Source organism: Schistocerca gregaria, chromosome 2, assembly GCF_023897955.1.
Source record: "Schistocerca gregaria isolate iqSchGreg1 chromosome 2, iqSchGreg1.2, whole genome shotgun sequence".
NCBI lineage: Eukaryota > Metazoa > Arthropoda > Insecta > Orthoptera > Acrididae > Schistocerca > Schistocerca gregaria.
This window is the reverse complement of record NC_064921.1, coordinates 549,118,835-549,144,391: the sequence shown is the minus strand read 5'-3', so window position 1 is coordinate 549,144,391 and position 25,557 is coordinate 549,118,835. Positions and strand designations below refer to the sequence as shown.

The following is a 25,557-nucleotide window of genomic DNA, read 5'->3' as shown; positions in this document are numbered from 1 at the left end:
CCTTTTCAGATTTTAAAACTTTCTTACAATATTCTAATTTCTGACATTCACATTCCAGCTCGTAGTACATTACCCTTTCGTTAGCTATTCATTCTTTTCCCATTGTCCTCTTCCTTTTTGCATTCCCTTCTTGGAGATCCGCATGGAGAACAGTTCCGGAACTTTTTGCCAATGGACAAAGCATCTCAACACTTTTTCAGTTACAGGAAATTTCTGTGAATATACATGATTTGTCTTTAATACTGCCTCCTGCATCCGCTTGCCGCTGATAACTGCTAATTATTCCGTTTTCGTAGGGCAGTTTCCTACCTCATGGGCCAATGGTTGCCCTGAAATTCTGTTAGAACCTCCTTATACGGAATTTTTCATTTGAAATTGTGATTATTTTTATTAATAATTGAAACAGTGGCTCGGTTAGAACCCAAAACACATACCTTTTTCATTATTAGTCAGACTACCTCTACCACGGGTGCACCTTCAGGTGTGAAACTAAAGCGGAAATTTAATTACCAAAGAAGAAAAGCAGTGGACATCTTAAGGTTCTTGAGCGTAACAGACATTTTCCCGGAAATACTTCTAGTTGTATTCCCGGTATTTGTAGAGTTAGGGCACATGTTTGGGGTTCACACATATTCGACATCTGAAAACTAGATATCAACCAGATTCAGTTATAATGATACTTTCTGGGCGCCCGCATGTATACCACTCTACGAAAGTATGCTTAATAACAACTATACATCAAAGACAACTATGTAATAAGAAGCGTAGGTTATAGTGAAAAAATTATGATTTTTAGCTTAGATGTTGCAAAAGTAGCTTATGAGAGAGCGCACAGTGTAACATGAATATGATAATATAAATCTCCATTGGCTATATGCATGCAAAAGATGCCATTCTACTTTAATATTCGAAATGTTCCATTACGCTTAAGAGCCCATCCCTTTGCATCCTTCGCAAGATACACAGGAAAGATAGTGTACAAAGCGCGTGCCCGCGAAGCTAATAACGTCCGAAAATATGGCACTGTGGTAGGTTTTATTTTTTGTAATTACAAATAAAACTTTGAAGTTCCATTAACAGTGAAAGTAAAGACGAACACGAGGAAAACATTAAGGAAAAGGAAATCATCCAAATATCTCAGCTTAGTGCAGCTGATAACAAATGCAGCTTTGAAACCATATCTCCAGGAGGGTACATAGGAAAGCTGCTGATGCAAAGAAAAAACAAAGGAAATGACTCAGTTATGAGTTAGGAAAGAAATAAAATTTATTCACTCTCGAAAATTAATCTCCCACTTCTGACATCGTCAATGCTCCATTTAGGACAGGAATATTGCCAAGAAACTAAAAGGAATCACAATAATACCACCTCAAAAACAGCATGGTACATGAGATACACAAAACTATACACAAGTGTTACTAGTATTTAGTTTTCCTAAAGTAACAGAAGAATTTGTAATAAAGTGTTATCTAAATATGAGAATAAATGTAAGGTACTTTTGAGTGCCAAAAAAGCTAAAAAAATAATTTTGTTGAAACAGTTGTCCTTAAGTTGGTTTCCGGTTGGGGGTGTTGGTGGAATGGATGTCACATTGTTAGTAAACCTATTTCATTATCCAGTTCTGGCAATGGAATGTATACGAACGTGGCGCTGGTGGAAGGACGTATCGAGTAGTAGAATGAGTGATTTTTGTAACATAAATACCTAACTTGTCGGCTGGTGATTTTTATAACTTTCAGGAAGGTGATTAGTTTACCGTACTTTCTTTGATACGATGATTGTATAACACTACCCCTCATATGGCCAGCTCTTGTACCATCATTGGCAACTCTACTATGGGCCTGGGAATGGAGTTGCCGGTTCGGGGGAGATTTTAACGAGAAAGGTGAATAATTTGATGTGGTCACTTTTTTTATTTTTTTAATAATGGAGTGCAGGATAATATACGACTGCAGTCGGGGCTAGGAGAATTTGGTTGCAGTTTAGAGACCGGATGTTATGGATATAATATCTTCCTCCTGTCACTCTACAGACTTAAGGAAAGGGGGCTCCAAGGAACGTCGAAACGTAGGTAGGACTGAATAAGATGTGGACTTGGTTTCTGTGTATGTTTTTTAGAGCTTCGGAGTAAGATGCGAGAAGAGGGATCAGAAGGTTAATGACATCTTTTTAATGAAACTTCCTGGCAGATTAAAACTGTGTGCCGGACCGAAACTCGACCTCGGGACCTTTGCCTTTCGCGGGCAAGTGCTCTACCAACTGAACTACCCAAGCACGACTCAAGCCGCGTCCTCGCAGCTTTAAAGGAGAGCTTCTGTAAAGTTTGGAAGGTAGGAGACGAGGTACTGGCAGAAGTACAGCTGTGAGGACGGGGACTGAGTCGTGCTTGGGTAGCTCAGTCGGTAGAGCCCTTGCCCGCGAAAGTCAAAGGTCCCGAGTTCGAGTCTCGGTCCGGCAAACAGTTTTAATCTGCCAGGAAGTTTCATATCACCGCACACTCCACTCCAGAGCGAAAATTTCAATCTTGTTAATGAACTGGAGGTGCTCTAACATGAATGTTCTGCAGACTGTTGTAATATGCTTGATCATCTGCGGAGTGATGAGGTCTTTAGAAGACATTGGGATGACGCGAACTAACCTACGTCTACCTTCTTTCACCATGAGTGTTAAGGAAAATCCGACGTGACCTATGTTATGGCGTGGACTGTTTTGCGTCTGATCTATTGGTAAAACTGTTGTTCGTGCTCAGGCACTGACAAATTAATGGAACTTGGGCTGAATGTTAGCAGTCGCCAGTTCTGTTGCTAGTATCTGTGGATATGGCTGTGACTGTGGCTAGTGGAACAAACCATGACTCGCAAATCATAGACAGAATGTTTGATTTGTTGTAACAAACAATATTGAAAACAATATCAGCATTCTGTTTTTCCGATTATAGCTGTTGGGCGGTATTAGTCCGATATCTTGGGCGTTCGCAATTTGAGCGTGGATTTCACAACTTAGTATATTTTGAATACGTTCCACTGCACTGCAGACAAAATGAAAGTATGCAAGTTGTTCGATTTGGTTAGTGTAATGTAGTTAATCGTATCGCCGTGTATAAGCGTTAACAAGTCATACACGCAAAATTATCGTCTAGAATAACAAAATGGGTCATCCTGTTACAAGGTGACCAATGTGTCATCTGTGAGTCCCCAGCACAGAACGGGTTTCTCGTGACCGGACACAGCATGTCACGAACGATGTCTACAATTTCTCAGGCTGTTAGCTTAATAGCGTAGTTACGGGCCATATTAAGTCAAATCTTCAAATCAGACACAATCTAGTGCTCGTTGAATGATATTAAGGCCGTGAGCCGAAAATATTCTGATTGTGAGTAGAGCGTGCGGGAGAGGGAAGAGAAAGTTGCCGTGGGGTCGCGGGAAGAGCATTAGGAAATTGCCGCCATTAATGGTGCATTACCTGCCATATTTCAAATGGAGGCCTTTTCTTTCCTTCTACCTGCACCTTAGGACTGCCTCCACTGGATGTAACCTTGATATTAACAAGACAAGCAGTGCTGCGTGAAACAGCTCAAAATAGCCTTAATACAAAGATATAGCCTGTCCGAGAGAAGTGGGTGGACAGCGTCGTGCCACGTTATGCTTTGCAAAGAAACAGTGGAACCTTTGTGTAATAAGGGCAAATGTGAAATCGATTACTAAGTAGACAATATTGCGATACAAACCACTTTCACTTCCTGAAGGGAATATAAAATAATAAAGAGTAAATGAGGGTCAGCGTTATTGCGTTGCAAATAGTTTCAGCATGCGCTGATGTCCTTCCACAGGCCCTCCATGATACGTGTTACGGCAGCGTTAAAGCAAATTTTATTTGCTGACACAACCACTACTTATTTTGTCCTTATTAAAAGATCACCTCCAGATCAAGAGGCAGCAAATTAGTCTTAGTTCTTTTAAGAGAAGCTGGGAGGACAGTGGTAAAAAATCCCCGTCTAGCCATCCAGATACATGTTTCCCGTGGTTTTCTTCAATCTATTTAGTCGAACGCCGAGATGATTCCTTAAGACGGACACGACCGATTTTATTCCTCAATCCGAGTTTTTGTTCCACCTCAAATAACCTCGTCATGGACGGTATCTCAGACCCAAACCTACCCACCACTTTTAAGGACTATTCTCTGTCACAGTATCATAGGCTAACAAAATCCTGCTACACTTTCATCAGAAGATACTGTAAAACCACTAATATAAAAATACGATGCCTGACAAAAAATTGAAGACATGGTCAGTTGTAAGTTTAACTTACAACACACTCACTCCACAGGCGGGTACGTAAATGCTTATTGTTCCATATCTCTGTGACAGGTAGAACGTCCAGAAGAGTGTTTAATGATGTTACCACGACTTGGTCGGACGTCCCTTTAGTCCAGAGTTTTGGAGAGATACACAGGCGTTACTCCCAACGTCATGGTGTGGGGATCCATTGGGGGGGTGTTGTTGATGATTGACATCGATTTCTGTTCAGCGATGAATCGTAGTTCTGCACGATTCCGGTTGACAATAATAGGCGTGTATGGTGGTGTTCTTAGGAGAGGGCTCATTCTTGCATCGATTTTGAGACGTTCGGCAATGTTTCTCCTGGAGTCATTGTGTGAGAATATATAGAGTATGACTTAAGATAATGATTTAGATGACAGTACGACACAACTGTTCGTCACGTACATACTGTGAAGGTGCCATTTTTCAAAAGAACAATACTCGTCCACAGAAAGCACGTGTCTCTACAAACCGGCTGCGTGACACTCAGTTACACTTGTGGTACACAAAATCCTCGAATCTGTCACCGACAGAACATACAGGGGATCATTGCATCTAGGACATCAAGGACCAGTTACAACAGTAAGCCAGCTTACCTCAGTATAGAATAAAACGGCTTTATGACACGCTTAGGTACCAGTTCGGCGTATGTATCCTGGCCAAAAGGGGTTCAGCTTCATACTGACAAATGAAGTCGTACAGCCAAATCGTTTCTGAATTTGACTCGCTATTGTAATCACTGAAATTCTACCACACATCCTCTCAACCTGATATATTTTTCAGGCAGCGTTAAACGTAGTTTTGTTGGGAAGTGGAAAGTATTGTAACAGTCAAGAGTCACCACTCCATTACAATGTCGTACTATTTAAAATAAGTTACGGAGTTCTCGATTGGTAGCCTCTTAAACAAATATTAGGGGTTTCCTTTTCTGGTCAGTTCATCTTACTATATCAGGAGAAAGTTCCCATAGTAAATACGTAGTTCACATGATGAGGTTCCTGTTGACCACATCATTAATGGCTATATTTTCCACGAAATTCATTCGGTTACAAAATTTCGCAAATAATTTTGTGAACAACGCCTCTGCCAAAGCATGAACTATATATGTGCTTCACATCCTATCAATAGGCATGACATGTAATCGTACTCAATCAATAAATCTGGTATCTCCACTGATATTTTAATGGTTAAGTCCAGTGACTGTGGTGTCAATATTTTGAAAGCAACGCTGAAAGATTAGGACTTAATGGGCTGTTGACGACTGTGTTATTAAGGACGAAGCACAAGCTAAACCTGGTAATGGATGGGGAAGGAAATGGGTGCGCCTTATCAAAGATATAATACTGAATTTTATGTTTAGTATAGTTCCGGTATTTTTTACACACGATTCCAAACACTTGATTTTCAAGTCAACTTATCATCATTTTTCTCTTATTATTTTCCTTCTTCGCATTCTTCAATCCACCAATCCAGTCCTTATGATTAGAATACTATATATATTCTTCGTTTCCAAATAGCCATCACATTTCATCTTGGAATGCCTTATAGTAATATTAACCCATAGTCATCTGGGTTTCCTTTTATATTTTTATGTTTTGCAGTGTTTTTTGTAGTCCATGCCCTAATTTTTATGAAACATACTCATATACTAGTTTCGAAAGACTACTGTATATCAAAACTAGCCATTAAAAAGTTGCTGTGTAATATATGCATGAAACTATGTAACAATATGAGTTTGACGATAAAATCTTACCCATTTTTATATCTAATGTGTACTCATTAAACCTGTATGCACGCTGTAAGTACCTAGTAAATCCTCATACAAGGAGCAGTACGGACAGTATTTACCAGTAATTTTTAACATGACTTCTATTTTGCATATAAATGTGCGTAACACTCATTCTCTTCCTCTTACAGGTTGTTTGGTGATGCGGATAACGTCTGCCATCTGTAAGTGAGAAACTCTTTTTTTCTAGCACTAAAATGCGTTATGGTTATGAATATTTATATCATTATTAACATTTCCGAACTTGGGGCATGAAATATCGATTTATCCAAGCTCCTGTCTCGTTATTAACCATCATAGCCTTGCCTAAAGTATTATACTGTTCTGATTTGAATGAATCGCATACGAGTGATTAATATCCACTTTGTAATGTACGATATTTCTCGCAGAAAAAAATTATGAAAATGGTCACACTAAATTTAATTCCGATATTATCCAAAAAACTTCACAATATGAGTTTAAGAAAAATGATTGTAATGGGGATTGTATTGTTTGTAAGCCCTGCAACAATTAAATAATTTTTCGAGTTCTCTGTACAGTTCCACTGCACCGAAAAGGTAATATTGTCACTTTAGGTCAGAACACCAGATACTGATATCGAGGCAACGGAAACAATTGGTTGTACGTGGGAATAGTAGAAACTTGCAGTTGAGTGGAACAAATGTACATTCAAAGTAAAGACAGAATGCATTATGTACTTTGTCAACCACAGGAGTTTATATTGGGTACTGCAGTATCACTTGATTTTGACACGATACATAAATCACTCATAATGAATAACATTTTTCCCTAGACAGGTAATACCTGAGAACGTGAAATCAGAACTGTCATTACAATTTCCATTTTACTTTTATCTATTTATGTCTCTATGTAATCAACAAATCTAGAATCTCTAGACAGACTAGACTCTTTTTCTAAGTAAGTGATATAAAAGTGCTTGGATTTTTGTCACTATACGTTTCTTTGTGAGGTTTTGCTACGAAATCTCATTATTCACACGTTTCTCGTGGTAACAAGACGTCTTCTGTTTGACTCCCATCCTCTTTTGTTCGAGGTTTACATTTTACAGATATGTACAGATGAAGCTCTACACCTGTGGTATAGGGCTAGAGCCTTTGATTAGTAATCAAAATGTCCTAGTTTCCAGGTTCGAATACCGCCAAAGCTTAAGTTTTGATTAATAATCAGCATTGGCGCCCGTAGACTTCGGGCTTAAGAAGTCACCCTTATTCTGCCAACGGGTTTGTCAAACAAGGCGGAGGACAGAGGGTCCGGAAACCGCCCCTAAAGACAGAACAATAAGCCATGATCAACGGCATGTCGATGAGGAAGGCAATGGAATCCACTGCATGAAAGACACATAAGCTGTATCCGTAGCACATGTGGCCTATAACTGAAAGAGTATCATGATGATTTCTCCAATGGCAAAGGATTCCGGACTAGTCTCCCATTTAGATCTCCGGGAGAGGACTGCCAGGGAGTAGGTGAAGATGAGAAAAAGACTGAATAAACTACGAAAGGATAACCTTCTACTAGCCGGGGGGAGGAATGTCAGAGGCTTGAACATTGTAGGGGAACTATAAAATCTGAAAAGAGAAATGAAAAGGCTCTGTATAGATACAGTAGAGTTCAGTGGAGTGAAATGGAAATAAGAAAAGGATTTCTGGTCATATGAGTGTAGGGTAATATCAGCAGCAGCAGAAAGTGGTACAACGGGAATAGGATTCGTTGTGAATAGGAAGGTAGGACAGAGAGCGTGTTACTGTGAACAGTTCATTGATAGGGTTGTTATTATCAGAATCGAGAGCAAACCATCACCGACAACGACAGTTCAGGTATAAATACCGACGCCGCAAGCTGAAGATGAAGAAATAGAGTAACTATGTGAGGATACTGAAAGGGTAAAATAGTACGTAAAGGTACATCAAAATCTAATAGCCATTTAGAACTGGAATGTAATTGTACGGGAAGAAGTAGAAGAAAACGTTATAGGATAATATGGACTTAGGATATGGAATGATAGAGGAGAAGGACTAATTGATTTCTGTAATAAATTTCAGGTATTAATAGTGAATACTCTGTTCAAAAATCTCAAGAGGCGTGGTGTACTTGGAAAAGGCCGGGTGATACAGGAAGATTTCAGTTGGATTACATCTTGGTCAGAGATTACGAAATCAGATATTGGACTGTAAGGCGTACTCAGGAGCATATATAGACTCAGATCACAATACTGTAGTGGTGAAGAGTAGGCTGAAGTTAAGAGCTTAATCAGGAAGAATCAATACACAATGAAATGGGATACGGAAGTACTAAGGAATGACGAGATACGCTTGAGATTCGCTAACGCTATAGATACAGAAATAAGGAATAGGTTAGTAGGCAGTGCAGTTGAAGAGGACTGGACATCTCTAAAAAGGGCCATCACACATGTTGGAAAGAAAATCAAAGGTACAAAGAAGGTAACTGCTAAGAAACCTTGGATAAGAGAAGAACTACTTCAGTTGATCGATGAATGAAGGAAGTACAAAAATGCTCCGGGAACCTAAGGAATCCAGAAATAGAAGTCGCTGAAGAATGAAATAAATAGGAAGTGTTGGGATGCTGAGATGAAACTGTAACACAAAAATGTGAAGAAATTGAAAAGGAAATTATTTTCATAAGGACAGAAGCAGCATACCGCAAAGTCAAAATAACGTTCGGTGACATTGTGACATTAAAAGCAAGGGTGGTAACATTAACAGTGCAAAGTGAATCACAATCTTAAATACGCAGGAGAGAGCGGATAGGTGGGAAGAATACACTGAAAGCCACTATGGGGGGGGGGGGGGGGGGAGGAGATTATTCTGATGTGGTAGAAGAAGAAACAGGAGTCGATTTACAAGAGATAGGGGATAAAGTATTGGAATCAGGACTTAAGAGAGCTTTGGAGTACCTGAGTGTAAAGAATGCAGAAGGAATAGATAAAATGCTTTCAGAATTTCTAAAATCATTCAGGGAAGTGTCAACAAAACGACTATTCTGGTTGATGTGTAGACTATATGAGTCTGGCGACATATCATCTGACTTTCCGAAAAATATCATTCTGACAATTCCGAAGATTGCAAAACCTGACAAGTGCGAGTATTATCGCACAATCAGCTTAACAGCTCATGCATCCAAGTTGCTGACAACAATAATATGCGGAATAATGGAAAAGAGAACTGAAAATATGTCACACGACGATCAGTTTGACTTTAGAAAACGTAAAAGCACGAGAAAAGCAGTTTTGACGTTGCGGTTGATAATGGAAGCAAGACTAAAGAAAAAAGAAGAGACGTTAATACAATTGGCTGACTTGGAAAAAGCGTTCGACAGTGTAATATGGTGCAAGATGTTCGAAAGTCTGAGAAAAATAGACGTAAGCTACAGGGAGAGATGGGTAATACACAGTATGTACTAGAACCAAGACGGAATTGTAAGAGTGGACGACAAAGAACGAAGTACTCGATTTACAAATGGTGTAAGATTGGGACATAATCTTTCTCTCCTACTGTTCAATTTGTACATCGGAAAAACAATGATGAAAATAAAAGAAAGTTTCAGGAGTAGAACTAAGATTCAAGGTGAAAGAATATCAGTGATACAGTTCGCTGATGAGATTGAAATTCTGAGCGAAAGTGAAGAAGAATTACATGATGAACAGTCTAATGAATACAGAATAGGGATTTAGAGTAAATCGAAAAAAGAAGAAAGTAATGAGAAGTAGTAGACATGAGAACAACGAGAAAATAGCAAGATTCATGGTCACAAAATAGATGAAGTTAAGGAATTCTGATACCTAGGCAGCAAAATAACCAATGGAGCAAGGAGGACATCAAAAGCAGGCTAGCTCTGGCAAAAAGGACATTTTTGGTCAGGAGAAGTTTACTTGTATCAAACATAGCCCTCGAGCTGAGGAAGAAATTTCTGAGAATGTACGTTTGAAACACTGCATTACATGTTATTGAAATGTGGACTGTTGAAAAAACAGAACAGAAGAGAATGGAAGCGTTTGAGATGTGGTGCTGCAGATGAATGTTGAAAATTAGGTGGATTGTTAAGGTAACGAATGAGGACGTTCTATGCAGAAATGGAGAGGAAAGGAATGTGTGGAAAACACTGACAAGGAGAAAGGACAGTTGACTGAACATCTGTTAAGAAAGCAGTGAATAGCTTCCAGGGTTCTAGAGGGAGCTGTAGAGGGCTAAAACTGTGGAGGAAGACAGAGATTGGAATACATCCAGCAAATATGGAGGACGTAGGTTGCAAGTGCTCTGAGACGAAGAGATTGGCATAGAAGAGGAATTCGTGACGGCACGCATCAAACCAGTCAGAAGACTGCTAACCCAAAAAGAAATTAGATGAAGCTTTGATTGTGAATATAGAACTGTTTGTTTACCATTTCAGTACTTTTTCTATGTATATTCTACTGTACTATATCTTCTTGTTCAAACTTTTGCTGAAATGACATAGCTGCCTGAATTATGGGATTATAGGTCGTGTTGAGGAATGAAGCTAATACCTGATTATGTAATTTACTATACTAATGGTCTTATTGCTTATTTCTGTCGTCAGTACATCGGTGACCTGTATTGGCAGGATTGCATTTACAACTGTTCGCCAACCTATGTTCAATTGTAAGGTGAAATATTTCTGGGTTTAGCAGTAAAATACTCTGTTATTAGGTCATAAATTTATACTTTGTGCTGAAATTTCCTTTAGGGTTATTACATTCTATAAAAAGCTTTTTACACTTATTGAAACCCATCTCTGTAACTTTGCATAAATAAAAAATCCTCACTACCCCAAAAAAAATTGCGAGCCACAAATTTCTTTGGGTTTGAGAAAATCGGGCTGCGAAAGATTTCCGAAACAAGGGAACAGGACAGAAGTTTAAATAGAGAGAACTTAAATTTCGTAAGTTTTCATTTCTCTTTTTTTTATTATCCCTATAGGGATATCGAGAATTTTCTTAATTAAAGGTAATTTGTGCTCATCCATTTATAGTGCAGGCGTTTCTTTCAACCAGTTGGTCGAGAAAACTCTTCAGGTATTTGCCGGTTATTTTTTACTCTTGGCAAATAAATAAATAATGTTTTTTGTATCCCAGAGAATAGTGGAAAACAATGTCAGTAACACTTCTTTTAGTTTTATACGGAGAAAAAAAATATTTATCACTAGCACAGTATCCCAGAAGAAAACAAGTGAAAACGACCTGATGATCGCCAAATGCAACTACAAATGAAAAATGTTACTTTTTTATAAAACATTTAATAATTACAAATCCTTTGAGGACTCTACAACTCCAAGTGAACATAAACTTGTAAGACACAGCTGATAAATAGATACAAAGGTAGAAAACTAAAAATTCAGCAGGTGGGAAATCACCCATCGTCTTCTCCTGCAGCCTCTGCGCATTAAAGCTCTCTCTAATATCATGGAGGTATTTGAGAGAGATGCGCAGATCCGCCTCATTTCTTACCGCATCACACCTCGCATCGCAAACCCTTTGATACTTTTTTTTTCCACAGTTTGTGATTCATTGCCGTACACTAGTAGTGTCGCCTTTAGCACGATTTTTTATGGATGTCCATTGCTACATGTGATTTTAATGTATTTTTGCTTCTGATGAAGGTATATTTAGATATACCGAAACTGTGGTAAAGGATTTCAATAAATCTTAATCCTGCGACTGTTTAGCTGTTATCAATTACTGTGAGGAAATGGATAGGTTAAAGGTAGATATAGTAGGAGTTAGTGAAGTTCGGTGGCAGGAGGAACACGTCTTTTGACCAGATGAATACCTGATTATAAATACAAAATCAAATACGGGTAATGCAGGAGAAGGGTTACTAGTGAATTACGAAAATAGGGGCACGGGTAACCTACTACAAACAGGGTAGCGAAGGCATTACTGTAGTCACGATAGACACGAAGCCCAAGCCTACCACAGTAGTACAAGTCTATGTGTCACCTAGCTCCACAAACGACTGAGAGATTTACGAAATGTATGATTAGATGAAAGAAATTATTCTGATAATGAAAGGAGACGAAAATTTAATAGTCACTTGGGACTGGAATTCGATAGCAGGGACAGGAAGGAAAGGAAAAGTTGTAAGCGAATACGGAATTGGGATAAGGAATGAAAGAGGAAGCCTTCTGGTAGAATTTGGCACGGAGCATAACTCAATCATAACTAACACTTGGTCTAAAAATCATGAAAGCAGATTGTATTCGTGGAAGAGGCCTGCACACACTGGAAGGTTTCAGATTATATAATGGTAAGACCGAGATTTAGGAACCAGGTCTTAAATTGTAAGACATTGACAGGGGCAAATGTGGACACTAACCACAATCAATTAGTTATGAACTGTAGATTAAACTGAAAACAGATTAAACTGAAAACAGATTAAACTGAATCGGCCAGAGTGGCCAAGCGGTTCTAGGCGCTTCAGTCTGGAACCGCGCGACCGCGACGGTCGCAGGTTCGAATCCTGCCTCGGGCGTGGATGTGTGTGACGTCCTTAGGTGAGTTAGGTTTAAGTAGTTTTAAGTTCTAGGGGACTGATGACCTCACATGTTAAGTCCCATAGTTCTCAGAGCCTTTTGAACCATTTGAAGATTAAACTGATTAAACTGAAGAAACTGCGAAAAGGTGAGAATATAAGGAGATGGGACCTGGACGAACTGAAAGAATCAGAGGTTGTACAGAGTTTCAGGAAGAGCATTAGGGAACCATTGACAAGAACGGTGGAAAGAAATGCAGTGAGGAAGAATGAGTTAGCTTTCAAAGATGAAATTATAAAGGCAGCAGAGGATCAACTAGGTAAAAAGACGAGGGCTAGTACAAATCCTTGGGTAACAGAACAGACATTGAACTTAAATAATCAAAAGAGAAAATATAAAAATACAGTAAATGACGTAGGCATAACAAGAATATAAACGGCTCAAAAATGAGATCGACAGGAAGAGAAAACGGCTAGAGGATAAATGTAAAAATGTAGAGGTATATATTACTAGGGGTAAGACAGATATTGCCTACAGGAAAATTAAAGAGACCTTTGGAGAAAAGAGAATTACCTCTATCAATATCAAGAGCTCAGATGGGGAATCAGTTCTAAGCAAAGAAGGGAAAGCAGAAAGGTGGAAGGAGTCTATATAAGGGCAATGTACTTGAGGGCGATATTATGGAAATGGATGTAGATGAAGATGAAATTGAAGTTATGATACTGCTTGAAGAATTTGACACAGCACTGCAAGACCTATGTCGAAACAAAGCCCCAGGAGTAGACAACATTCCATTAGAGCTACTGATTGCCTTGAGAGAGCCAGCCCTGACGAAACTCTACCATCTGATGAGGAAGAAGTATAGACAGGCGAAATACCCTCAGTCCTCAAGAAGAATATAACAATTCCAATCCCAAACAAAGCAGGTGTTGACAAGTGTGAAAATTACCCAACTATCGGTTTAATAAGTCACAGCTGAAAAATACTAACACGAATTCCTTACAGACGAATGGAAAAACTGGTAGAAGCCTACCTCAGGAAGGATTAGTTTGGATTCCGTAGAAATGTTGGAACACGTGAGGCAATACTGACCCTAATACTTAACTTAGAAAGCAGATTAAGGAAAAGCAAATCTACTTTCTAGAATTTGTAGACATAGAGAAGGTTTTTGACAATTTGGATTGGAATACTCCCTTTCAAGTTCTGAAGGTGGAAGTGATCAAATACAGGGAGCGAAAGGCTATTTACAATTTGTACAGAAACCGGATGGCAGTTATAAGAGTCGAGGGGCATGAAAGGGGAGCAGTGGTTGGGAAGGGAGTGAGCAAAGAGTAAGAACTAAAATCCATGGAGAAGAAATAAAAACTTAGATTTTTGCTGATGACATTGTAACTCTGTCAGAGACAGCAAAGGACCTGGAAGAGCAGTTAAACGGAATGGACAGTGTCTTGAAAGGAGGATATAAGATGAACACAAACAAAAGCAAAACGAGGATAATGGAATGTAGTCTAATTAAATCAGGTGACGCTGAGGGAATCAGATCAGGAATTGTTACACTTAAAGTAGTAGATGAGTTTTGCTATTTGGGGAGCAAAATAACTGATGGTCGAAGTAGAGAGGTTATAAAATATAAAGCGTTTATGAAGAAGACAAATTTGTTAACATCGAGTGTAGATTTAAGTGTCAGAAAGTCTTTTCTGAAAGTATTTGTATGGTGCGGAGCCATGTGTGGAAGTGAAACGTGGACGATAACTAGTTTATAAGAGAAGAGAATATAGGCTTTCGAAATGTGGTGCTACAGAAGAATGCTGAAAATTATATGGGTAGATCATGAAACTAATGTGACGCACTGAATAGAATGGAGAAGGAGAGGAATTTGTGGCACAGCTTGACTAGAAGAAAGGATTGGTTTGTAGGGTATATTCTGAGGCGTCAAGGGATCACCATTTTTCTATTGGAGGGCAGTGTGGAGGATAAAAATCGTAGAGAGATGAATTCACTATACAGATTCAGAAGGATGTAGGTTGCAGTATGTACTTGGAGATGAAGAAGCTTGCACAGGAAAGAGTAGCATGGAGGGCTCCATCAAACCAGTCTCTGGTCTGAAGACCACAACAACAATATCCCTAAGTTACCGATCTCGAACAGACAACATCAACATGTCACCAACGTTCAATATGCTATTTTTCTCTAGCTTTTGCTCTGGAAATACTATACCTACAACAATTAAGTTTTGGTAGCTGTTTTCAGCATGTACTGTTGATTTACTCTTCTAGAATAAATGTTTTTTTGTTAGCATAATATTTATGAATTTTTTTAACGTTAAGCCATTTTTAATTCTAAAAAATTTCGTATAAATCACTCTGCTTCACAGAATAGGACAGTTATTTTCATGATTCTAGTTGATTATGATTGAAGTTCCAGCAGTTTTAAAAATGTCATTGATTTAGTGATTTGTGAGGTAGAGGTACATATAACACTGATATTAATACTTAACAATGCTAGAAAAAGTAATTAATTTATTGAACAAAATCACAAATATCTCCTAATTTATTACCAAATGGGTCCAGCAGTGAAATAATATAATCTTCTGGTTTTTCTTCTTCACTTAGAAGCTTTCTTCTTCAAGCTGCCCTTGCTTTCTTTCTAATAAAGTCCGCAGTATACTGAGCTTTGTTGACTGGCAGCTTGTCCAAAAGCTGAAGCCGAACAATGTCTAGCCTTGCCATGTCCTTTAATGTACCCAAAAGGCCTCTGCCGAATGAAATAGGACCATCACTAACTAAACATCTCATTTTTTACCTTAAGAAATAAATACTTAGGCGCACGAGTTCATATGAGTTTGTCGAACGACACGTATTCACTCTGATACAACCATGAAGACATTTTATGAGATGATAAGGATGCTCCAAATCGCTATATACTGGCTTAATTGCAACCGTAACAGACACTGAGACAGGAGTTTTATGGTGATAAAGAACTCCGGTAGGCTATTATTACAGAGACATACCTACACTGTGAAAGCGATAAGAAATTTAAGGAGAGTTACTACACTAAAGGTGTCTGTAAATCGATTTCCACAGAACTTACGCTCTTTAAATAATTGTACACTCCACGCACTGTACAAACTGTCTCATCAGGACTAGAAGTAACAACAAGACAGATAATGAACTCTGAATGAGGCGCAAACGAAATTCTAGACTGAAAACACTAACAGACCACAAACTAAACTGTAAACACAGGTGGTTGCTATGAAATGGTACCAACTAGAATATCAACGTTTCTCAACAGAGGAGTCATGTTTCCGGAAATGCGGAGATTTGAATACAAACACCTTACCAGTTGGGTAACTTCCTTGAGGGCACACGCAATTCTGAAAAATGTATTAAATTTTCACAATTAGAATTCCTTAAAAAAATTTATACCACTTTACGTAGAATATTTTAAATTACTTTAAAGGCATAAAAAGTAAAAATGCATTCCAACTTGCGTGGGCACATGATTTCATGGAAGCGAAATGATACCTGTGACTGCAGCGATGTTTACTGTGACATGTGTGACGCATATCAGCATGGCCCGCGCTCCCTGACGCTGTGGCGAGTGTGTGTGGCTTGCAGAAATCAGCCCGGCAAGTTGTGCTGACGTCTAGTGTTTCCATGCAATCTCTCGGAGCACAGTTGTGAGCAGCAGCAGGGGCTGTGCGTCACCCGCTGTACGGGTCTGTAAGAGCGGTAGTCCCATCGCAGGGGCACAACAGAGTGAATATATTCAGAATGAAGCTTCACAAATATTCAGTCAGATATTGGTAACATTTGAATGTAGTGAGAAACTTGGTAATTTCCTTTAAATGGTCACAATGTAAAATTGCGTACTTCCCAACAAAAATTTAGTATCTTTTGAGTATAATATCGATCAGTCACTGTTGAAGTCGATCTATTCACAAACATTTGCGGGTGGAACAATTTTTAGGGACATGAAATGGAACGATCACATAGGCTCAGTCGTAGGCACATTAGCTAGCAGACTACATTTCATTTATATAATACCAGAGAAATGTAGTCAATCTACAAAGGAGACTACATTCAGCACAGGGTGTGAATGCAGTTCAAGTGCGTGGGGATGTTTAACGGATACAAAAAAGCAGAACTAACGGCCACAGGGAGTATAACGAAGATGCTGAGACTGCTAAACTGGCAGACGCTTGAAGACATATGTAAACTGTACCACGAAAGTCTGCTTACAATGGAAACTCCCCATTACTCCTCAGATTTAGTGGTAAGAGGGCCCACTTCACTTAACAGCCCATCATAAGCAGAAATGAGATTTAGCATGATTAAGCTTTTTTTTTTTAGTGAGACATTAGTAACGGAATGTGTCATGTGATAGGAATCTCTTATCGACGTACCTAACGTGTACGCCCAGTGAGTGAGTGAGGTATATTTCCTTGATCTCCTTGCCCAGTTTAGATGTTCGTATGAACGTGAATGTGATCACTCCCAAGGGAACGATGAAAACATAGTAGTTTGTCACATAAAGTTAAACAAATGAACGCAAAAGTTTCATAGTTTTTCCTGCGCTCTGTCAGAAACATAAGAATTTAAAGTTTTTGAAGTTTCGTTCAGTTTTGGGCGTTTCTGCTCCTGAATTCCTTTGTTGTAACGTAGTTCACACCCGTTTATTTGTTGTTCTCATTTCTGTGAGACGTCTATGAGGTATCTCTCCTGCTCTCACTATTCAACATATTTACTTGCGATGGCAACGTATTCTCCCCATATTGCTCATATTCTTTAATCACTGTGTAGTATGACAACTGCCAAGACTACAGGAAAGAACAAGCAGTTCAATGACCGGAAAGATGGTTCATAATTTTATGAAAAAATATTAAAAATAAGTGTTGTGAAAAAGTTTTAAACCCATGTACCAATCCAACACCATGACCACTTCATCACCAGGCCACACTTCTTCTACTCAATGCTGCACTTGTTAACCTTCGACCGATCACTGTATCTATTTTCTTTTTTTTTTTCCACACCTCTTCCTGTTTTCGTGCTTAATCTATGTTCAGTTTTTGGCGAGCTATCCACTGGGCCATCTTACCAATAAACGTGTAAGAGAGGGTTGGGTGGGGTGGATGGGGGATGATGGGGAGTTTCCCTTGTTATAAAGTTTCTATAACCAGTTTTAGATGATGAATCTAGGAATATGTTACGACCCCCTATATATCGCTCCCATAGGGGTCATTTTTCTCGCACTCCATAAGTGACTAGAACAGGTAACGGCGCCAGTAACTGGCACAATGGGACGTACCCACTGCCATGCACTTCACAGTGGCTTTCATAGTATAGATATAAGCCTATATGTAGAAAGGAACAAGCTCATGGACTATCTGCAAATCGAAAGCGGGATTGAAAAGTGGAGTTACGAGTGAGTTTTAACGTATTGTAAGAGATTCGAAGATTCTGAGAAAACTTTCATTCCAAATTTATAAATATCTACTAACAACTCTTAAGGAACAATATTTTGATTAATTTTTGTTAGTATATCGAAAAACAAGCACATTAATGCTGCTGTTTCTATTAAACAATCTGGAGACTGTAAGAGGACAAAACTAAAAGAGAATTCTGGCTCTTACGTATATACCACAAAATCCAATCTCAGAACCTCTAGAGGAAGCTTTTACGTCTTTAAACTGGGAAACGTAATATGCCTAATGGATATTGCACTGTTGACCTATAATACAGCTAAGCGTCAAGGACAAATGAACGTACTTTTGAACATTTTTTTAATTACTTTTATTATATGTTTTACTAAAATAGTGCATAAACAACAATCCTAAGAGAATTAGAACATATTAATAATAAAGTAATGTAAGTAGTTACTGAGTTTTTGTAATTAGAGCAGCTGAAGATGACAGCTAGATTAGCAACAAATGATATAACATTGTTTAAATAAAGTTCAATTTGTAGTATACCACGTTTGTAAATCAGACTAAAATGTATAAAATAATTTCCCCTAATTCCATACAGATTCGTAAGCCCACGAAATAGGCCTGAAAATCTATGACGGTGAACTCTTAGCAGTTGTAATTTATACAGAAAACGTGAGGCACGTGCATCAGGTAACTCTATGTAAGTGAACTATTTCTACATCAGTCACATATTGTAAGCAACTCATGTTTTTATTTTTAAATCTTACAATTATTTCCATACACTTGACTCGCAATCACAGTCTTTAAGAAGAATAGGCGTAGAAATCTGTATGGAATTAGGAATCTGTAGGCCGCTAGGAGGAATTTTTTTTTTCTTTTTAGTCCTGTATCAAAACGTTGAATATTTTTTATTTAAAAACATTAATTTTTATTTGCATACTTAGTTTCTGCTTTTTGCCGGCCTTATTAGCTGAGTGGTAACGTGCTTTCCTCCCATGCTGCGGTCCCAGGTTTGATTCCCGGCCAGGTTGGAGATTTTCTCCGCTCGTGGACTGGGTGTTGCGTTGTCCTCATCATCATTTCATCCTCATCACCGGCATTTGAGTCGCAAATGTGGCGTCGACAGAAATAAGACTCGCACTCGGTGGCCGAACTTCGGATGGTGCCTCCCGGCCAGCAATGCCATACGATCATTTCATATTTTTTGCTTTTTAATCTACTGTATGTGAAATTCTTCAGTCGATTTCACGCATTTTGACACTAGATTACAACAGACACTTATGGTAAATTTCAGGTTTAATTCGTTTTATTTTCACCTGAGTCAACCAATATTGTTTTTTTCCTACATGCATATCGCGAAATGACCGTGAAGGTAAAAAAAAAATTGGGAGATTCGAGTTCTCACGGAGATTTGCCAGCAATCGCTCCTGCGAAACATTCGTGATTGCAGCAGGAAAACTGAGAATAGCAGCGGCACACAAAGAGCCCTCCACCATACACAAGGCAATAATGCGAGTTAATATTACACTGTCATTCGGTTCCGAGCTGTGCTGAAAGTTGCAAGTCACGAACTCATCTGAAAATTAGTTTAAAATAAATTCCCAACTTTTTGTCCTGAAGACAAAAAGACGAACAGGAAAAAGACTCAATAACAATTGGTTAAAATAGGAGGAAATTTTGTCCAGAGGGCCGTTGGATAACCAAGAAGTCTGACGTGTCTGAAGCCGCAAATTATCCATCGATTTTGGATTACGATAGTGAAACATTTTCTTAATGCAAAAATTATTCAAATAGGGAGTATTACTTGGTGGACAATGTAGAAAGCAGGCTGCGAATTACTTAGAGAGAAAAGAAAACAGTTTCATTAAAGAACCAACTGGATTGGATGGCGGAATAATAACTAAAACGAAAATGGAATAGGAGTCATTTTGACAACAGGGACAGCCGATTCCGGTTGTAGCTATGTCTCCATATTTTATATAAAAATTTGCCGTAATTCTGGCATCACAATCCAAATTATGGTCTACACTGGTATTTGCTCATAACGTTATCAACTTTCTGAAAAGAACTAAATGTATTACGTAGTGTTACTGCTTCCGAGGTAACCACTGATCTACCATGTGACTAATTTATGAGAAAAACATGATAAAGGCTTATTTGGACATAACCGACACTTAAAAACAAGAAATACTTGAGATACTCGCATTTTGCTGTCCGCCCCGTAGGACATTTACGAATTCGTTTAGATGATTGTGCTGATAGAATGATTCATGCAGATTTCAATTTTTTTTAAATCTGCCAGTACACAAAAAGTGGGTGACTTTATCTGTATTATAGCCACCTTCGAGCAAAGTAAAGGTCTGTGTGCGGTAAAACCTGTACAGAGATACAGTAATAAACAGGCTTTATCGGCCAGTTGTCAGTATAGATGACTGCAACCATCAACGTCTGTCGCACCTTAATCGACTGCTATCAAAGGAGATTACTACGACAGCTTGCCGACAGCTGGCAATCCCATGCGGAAGCCCCATCGCATTAACAGCACCTTGACAGGTTGCTATAGCGCACGACGTGGGCATCAGGCCAACAATACAGTAATCACATCGCTACCATATACTGCGATCAGACGGCATAAAAAGAAAGTGTTGCACTGGCATCTAAAAATTAATTGTTCTTACGTGAGGAGTAATTTTAAAAACAGTTTATTACTGTGCGTGACTTTTGGAAACAACATTTATTTTGGTGCCGTGATGTAACTTCTGTATCTTCACCATAAAGGGCAACATTGGCTACGAAAACAATCGTCTTATGCTGCTGTTACAAAGAAAGAAAGAAAGCAATGGTGTTGTGGTGTTGCTACAAATGAAGAAATTTTGTTTTATGTGATGAATATCCGAAGCTTCGTAGTCAACTCACAACGATGAAACTAAATTATTTGTATTAAAATAAAACAAAAAAATTAAAATTCTGTACTAACAAACATAAATTTAAACTTAAAGAAAATTATACACATAGAAATTAAAAAACTTTCACTTTCGCACGACTCATTCTTCGAGGTTTCGGTCATTAACTGTCGTCTGCGTTACCTCTATCACATCGCCCATAAAATAAGAAAAAATAACAAGAATATCCTCGAACAATTTACCCCGTGGGTAATGCGTGGTTCTGTCATGAAATCTGAAACCGCTTTGAGTCATCAGTTGATCAGTCTTCCGACTGTTTCTTTGCGGCTCAATATGAATTCCACTTATGGGCTAAGCTCTTCATCTCAGAGTAGGATTTGCACCCTACGTCCTTAGCTATTTGTTAGATGTATTCCAATCTCTGTTTTCCGTTACAATTTTTATATTCTTAATCATGTTCTATCATCCTGTCCCTTCTTCTTGTCAGTGTTTCTCAAATGCTCCTCCCTTCGCTAATTCATCTGAGTGCCCCCTCATTTCTTATCTTATCAGTCTACATAGTTTTCAACATTATTCTGTAGTACTATATTTCAAATGATTCGATTCTTTTGTGTTCCGCACTCCAAACGTAAGTTCTCAGAAGCTTCTTCCTCAAATTATATATATTATACAATTAAATTCGTGATAATCAATTTTGATATTAAGTTTTTCGCAATTATCATTTCTGCTTTCTCACGCTACATTTGTCTTTTTCTGGTTTACTCTCAAACCACATTCTGTACTCATTGAACTGTCCATTCCATTCCTCACATGCTGTAATTCTTCTCCACCTTATCATTAATGGGCTTTCACCCAGAATATTACCCCCTCTTTTGAAACATTCTTTTGCTTTCGTCATTGCCTCTTAGATGTATTGATTAGGGGCGAAAGACTGCAACCCTCTCTTATACCCCTTTTTAATTCGAGTATTTTCTTCTTGATCTCCCAATCTCATTGTTCCCTTTCATTTCATTTAAAAATTGTATGCTACCCAACTTTCCCTGTAGCTTATTCCTATTTCTTTCAAAATTTCGAACATCTTGCATCTTTTTACCTTCTCTACAAATCTTAAGAGCATGTCTTAATTGTTCTTCAGTCTTGTTTCCATTGCCAAGCGTAATATCAGAACTAATTCTCTGTGCTTTAGCTTTCATAAAGCCAAATTGATCGTTATCTGACAAACCATCAATTTCCTTTTGGTTTCTTCTGTACATTATCCTTTTCAGAAGCTTGGATGCATGAGCTGTTAAGCCGAATGTGGGATAGCTCGCACGCTTATCGGCCCATCCTATCTTCGGAATTATGTGGGTGATACAGGGTGTTTCAAAAATGACCGGTATATTTGAAACGGCAATACAAACTAAACGAGCAGCGATAGAAATACACCGTTTGTTGCAATATGCTTGGGACAACAGTACATTTTCAGGCAGACAAACATTCGAAATTACAGTAGTTACAATTGTCAACAACAGATGGCGCTGCGGTCTGGGAAACTCTATAGTACGATATTGTCCACATATCCACCATGCGTAGCAATAATATGGCGTAGTCTCTGAATGAAATTACCCGAAACCTTTGACAACGTGTCTGGCGGAATGGCTTCACATGCAGATGAGATGTACTGCTTCAGCTGTTCAATTGTTTCTGGATTCTGGCGGTACACGTGGTCTTTCAAGTGTCCCCACAGAAAGAAGTCACAGGGGTTCATGTCTGGCAAATAGGGAGGCCAATCCACGCCGCCTCTTGTATGTTTCGGATACGATATTTTCCACATATCCACCATGCGTAGCAATAATATGGCGTAGTCTCTGAATGAAATTACCCGAAACCTTTGACAACGTGTCTGGCGGAATGGCTTCATCTACATCTACATCTACATGACTACTCTGCAATTCACATTTAAGTGCTTGGCAGAGGGTTCATCGAACCACAATCATACTATCTCTCTACTATTCCACTCCCGAACAGCGAGCGGGAAAAACGAACACCTAAACCTTTCTGTTCGAGCTCTGATTTCTCTTATTTTATTTTGATGATCATTCCTACCTATGTAGGTTGGGCTCAACAAAATATTTTCGCATTCGGAAGAGAAAGTTGGTGACTGAAATTTCGTAAAAAGGTCTCGTCGCGACGAAAAACGTCTATGCTGTAATGACTTCCATCCCAACTCGTGTATCATATCTGCCACACTCTCCCCCCTATTACGCGATAATACAAAACGAGCTGCCCTTTTTTGCACCCTTTCGATGTCCTCCGTCAATCCCACCTGGTAAGGATCCCACACCGCGCAGCAATATTCTAACAAAGGACGAACGAGTGTAGTGTAAGCTGTCTCTTTAGTGGACTTGTTGCATCTTCTAAGTGTCCTGCCAATGAAACGCAACCTTTGGCTCGCCTTCCCGACAATATTATCTATGTGGTCCTTCCAACTGAAGTTGTTCGTAATTTTAACACCCAGGTACTTAGTTGAATTGACAGCCTTGTGAATTGTACTATTTATCGAGTAATCGAATTCCAACGGATTTCTTTTGGAACTCATGTGGATCATATCACACTTTTCGTTATTTAGCGTCAACTGCCACCTGACACACCATACGGCAATCTTTTCTAAATCGCTTTGCAGCTGATACTGGTCTTCGGATGACCTTACTAGACGGTAAATTACAGCATCATCTGCGAACAGTCTAAGAGAACTGCTCAGATTGTCACCCAGGTCATTTATATAGATCAGGAACAGTAGAGGTCCCAGGACGCTTCCCTGGGGAACACCTGATATCACTTCAGTTTTACTCGATGATTTGCCGTCTATTACTACGAACTGCGACCTTCCTGACAGGAAATCACGAATCCAGTCGCACAACTGAGATGATACCCCATAGCTCCGCAGCTTGATTAGAAGTCGCTTGTGAGGAACGGTGTCAAAAGCTTTCCGGAAATCTAGAAATACGGAATCAACTTGAGATCCCCTGTCGATAGCGGCCATTACTTCGTGCGAATAAAGAGCTAGCAGCGTTGCACAAGAGCGATGTTTTCTGAAGCCATGCTGATTACGTGTCAATAGATCGTTCCCTTCGAGGTGATTCATAATGTTTGAATACAGTATATGCTCCAAAACCCTACTGCAAACCGACGTCAATGATATAGGTCTGTAGTTAAATGGATTACTCCTACTACCCTTCTTGAACACTGGTGCGACCTGCGCAATTTTCCAATCTGTAGGTACAGATCTATCGCTGAGCGAGCGGTTGTATATGAGTGCTAAGTAGGGAGCTATAGTATCAGCGTAATCTGAAAGGAACCTAATCGGTATACAATCTGGACCTGAAGACTTGCCCGTGTCAAGCGATTTGAGTTGCTTCGCAACCCCTAAGGTATCTACTTCTAAGAAACTCATGCTAGCAGATGTTCGTGTTTCAAATTCTGGAATATTCCATTCGTCTTCCCTGGTGAAGGAATTTCGGAAAACTGCGTTCAATAACTCCGCTTTAGAGGCACAGTCGTCGATTACGGTACCATCGGCACTGCGCAGATGAGATGTACTGCTTCAGCTGTTCAATTGTTTCTGGATTCTGGCGGTACACCTGGTCTTTCAAGTGTCCCCACAGAAAGAACTCACAGGGGTTCATGTCTGGAGAATAGGGAGGCCAATCCACGCCGCCTCTTGTATGTTTCGGATAGCCCAAAGCAATCACACGATCATCGAAATATTCATTCAGGAAATTAAAGACGTCGGCCGTGCGATGTGGCCGGGCACCATCTTGCATAAGCCACGAGGTGTTCGCAGTGTCGTCTAAGGCAGTTTGTACCGCCACAAATTCACGAAGAATGTCCAGATAGCGTGATGCAGTAATCGTTTCGGATCTGGAAAATGGGCCAATGATTCCTTTGGAAGAAATGGCGGCCAAGACCAGCACTTTTTGAGGATGCAGGGACGATGGGACTGCAACATGGGGCTTTTCGGTTCCCCATATGCGCCAGTTCTGTTTATTGACGAAGCCGTCCAGGTAAAAATAAGCTTCGTCAGTAAACTAAATGCTGCCCACATGCATATCGCCGTCATCAATCCTGTTCACTATATCGTTAGCGAATGTCTCTCGTGCAGCAATGGTAGCGGCGCTGAGGGGTTGCCGCGTTTGAATTTTGTATGGATAGAGGTGTAAACTCTGGCACATGAGACGATAAGTGGACGTTGGCGTCATTTGGACCGCAGCTGCAACACGGCGAACGGAAACCCGACGCCGCTGTTGGATCACCTGCTGCACTAGCTGCGCGTTGCCCTTTGTGGTTGCCGTAAGCGGTCGCCCTACCTTTCCAGCACGTTCATCCGTCATGTTCCCAGTCCGTTGAAATTTTTCAACCAGATCCTTTATTGTATCGCTTTTCGGTCCTTTGGTTACATTAAACCTCGGTTGAAAACTTCGTCTTGTTGCAACAACACTGTGCTCTAGGCGGTGGAATTCCAACACCAGAAAAATCCTCTGTTCTAATTAATAAACCATGTTGTCCACAGCACACTTGCACGTTGTGAACAGCACACGCTTACAGCAGAAAGACGACA

The 25,557-nt window shown here is 39.4% G+C and overlaps 1 protein-coding gene across 1 annotated transcript in view; it reads left to right on the top strand.

The window, feature by feature from the left end:
• The window catches only part of LOC126335873 (uncharacterized), a 526,091-nt gene that overhangs the window by 292,395 nt on the left and 208,139 nt on the right, over positions 1–25,557 (top strand). Inside the window, exon 4 of the mRNA XM_049999346.1 lies at positions 6,236–6,268. Within this exon, the coding sequence (XP_049855303.1) occupies positions 6,236–6,268 (33 nt within the window). The remainder of the gene's footprint in view (positions 1–6,235; positions 6,269–25,557) is intronic.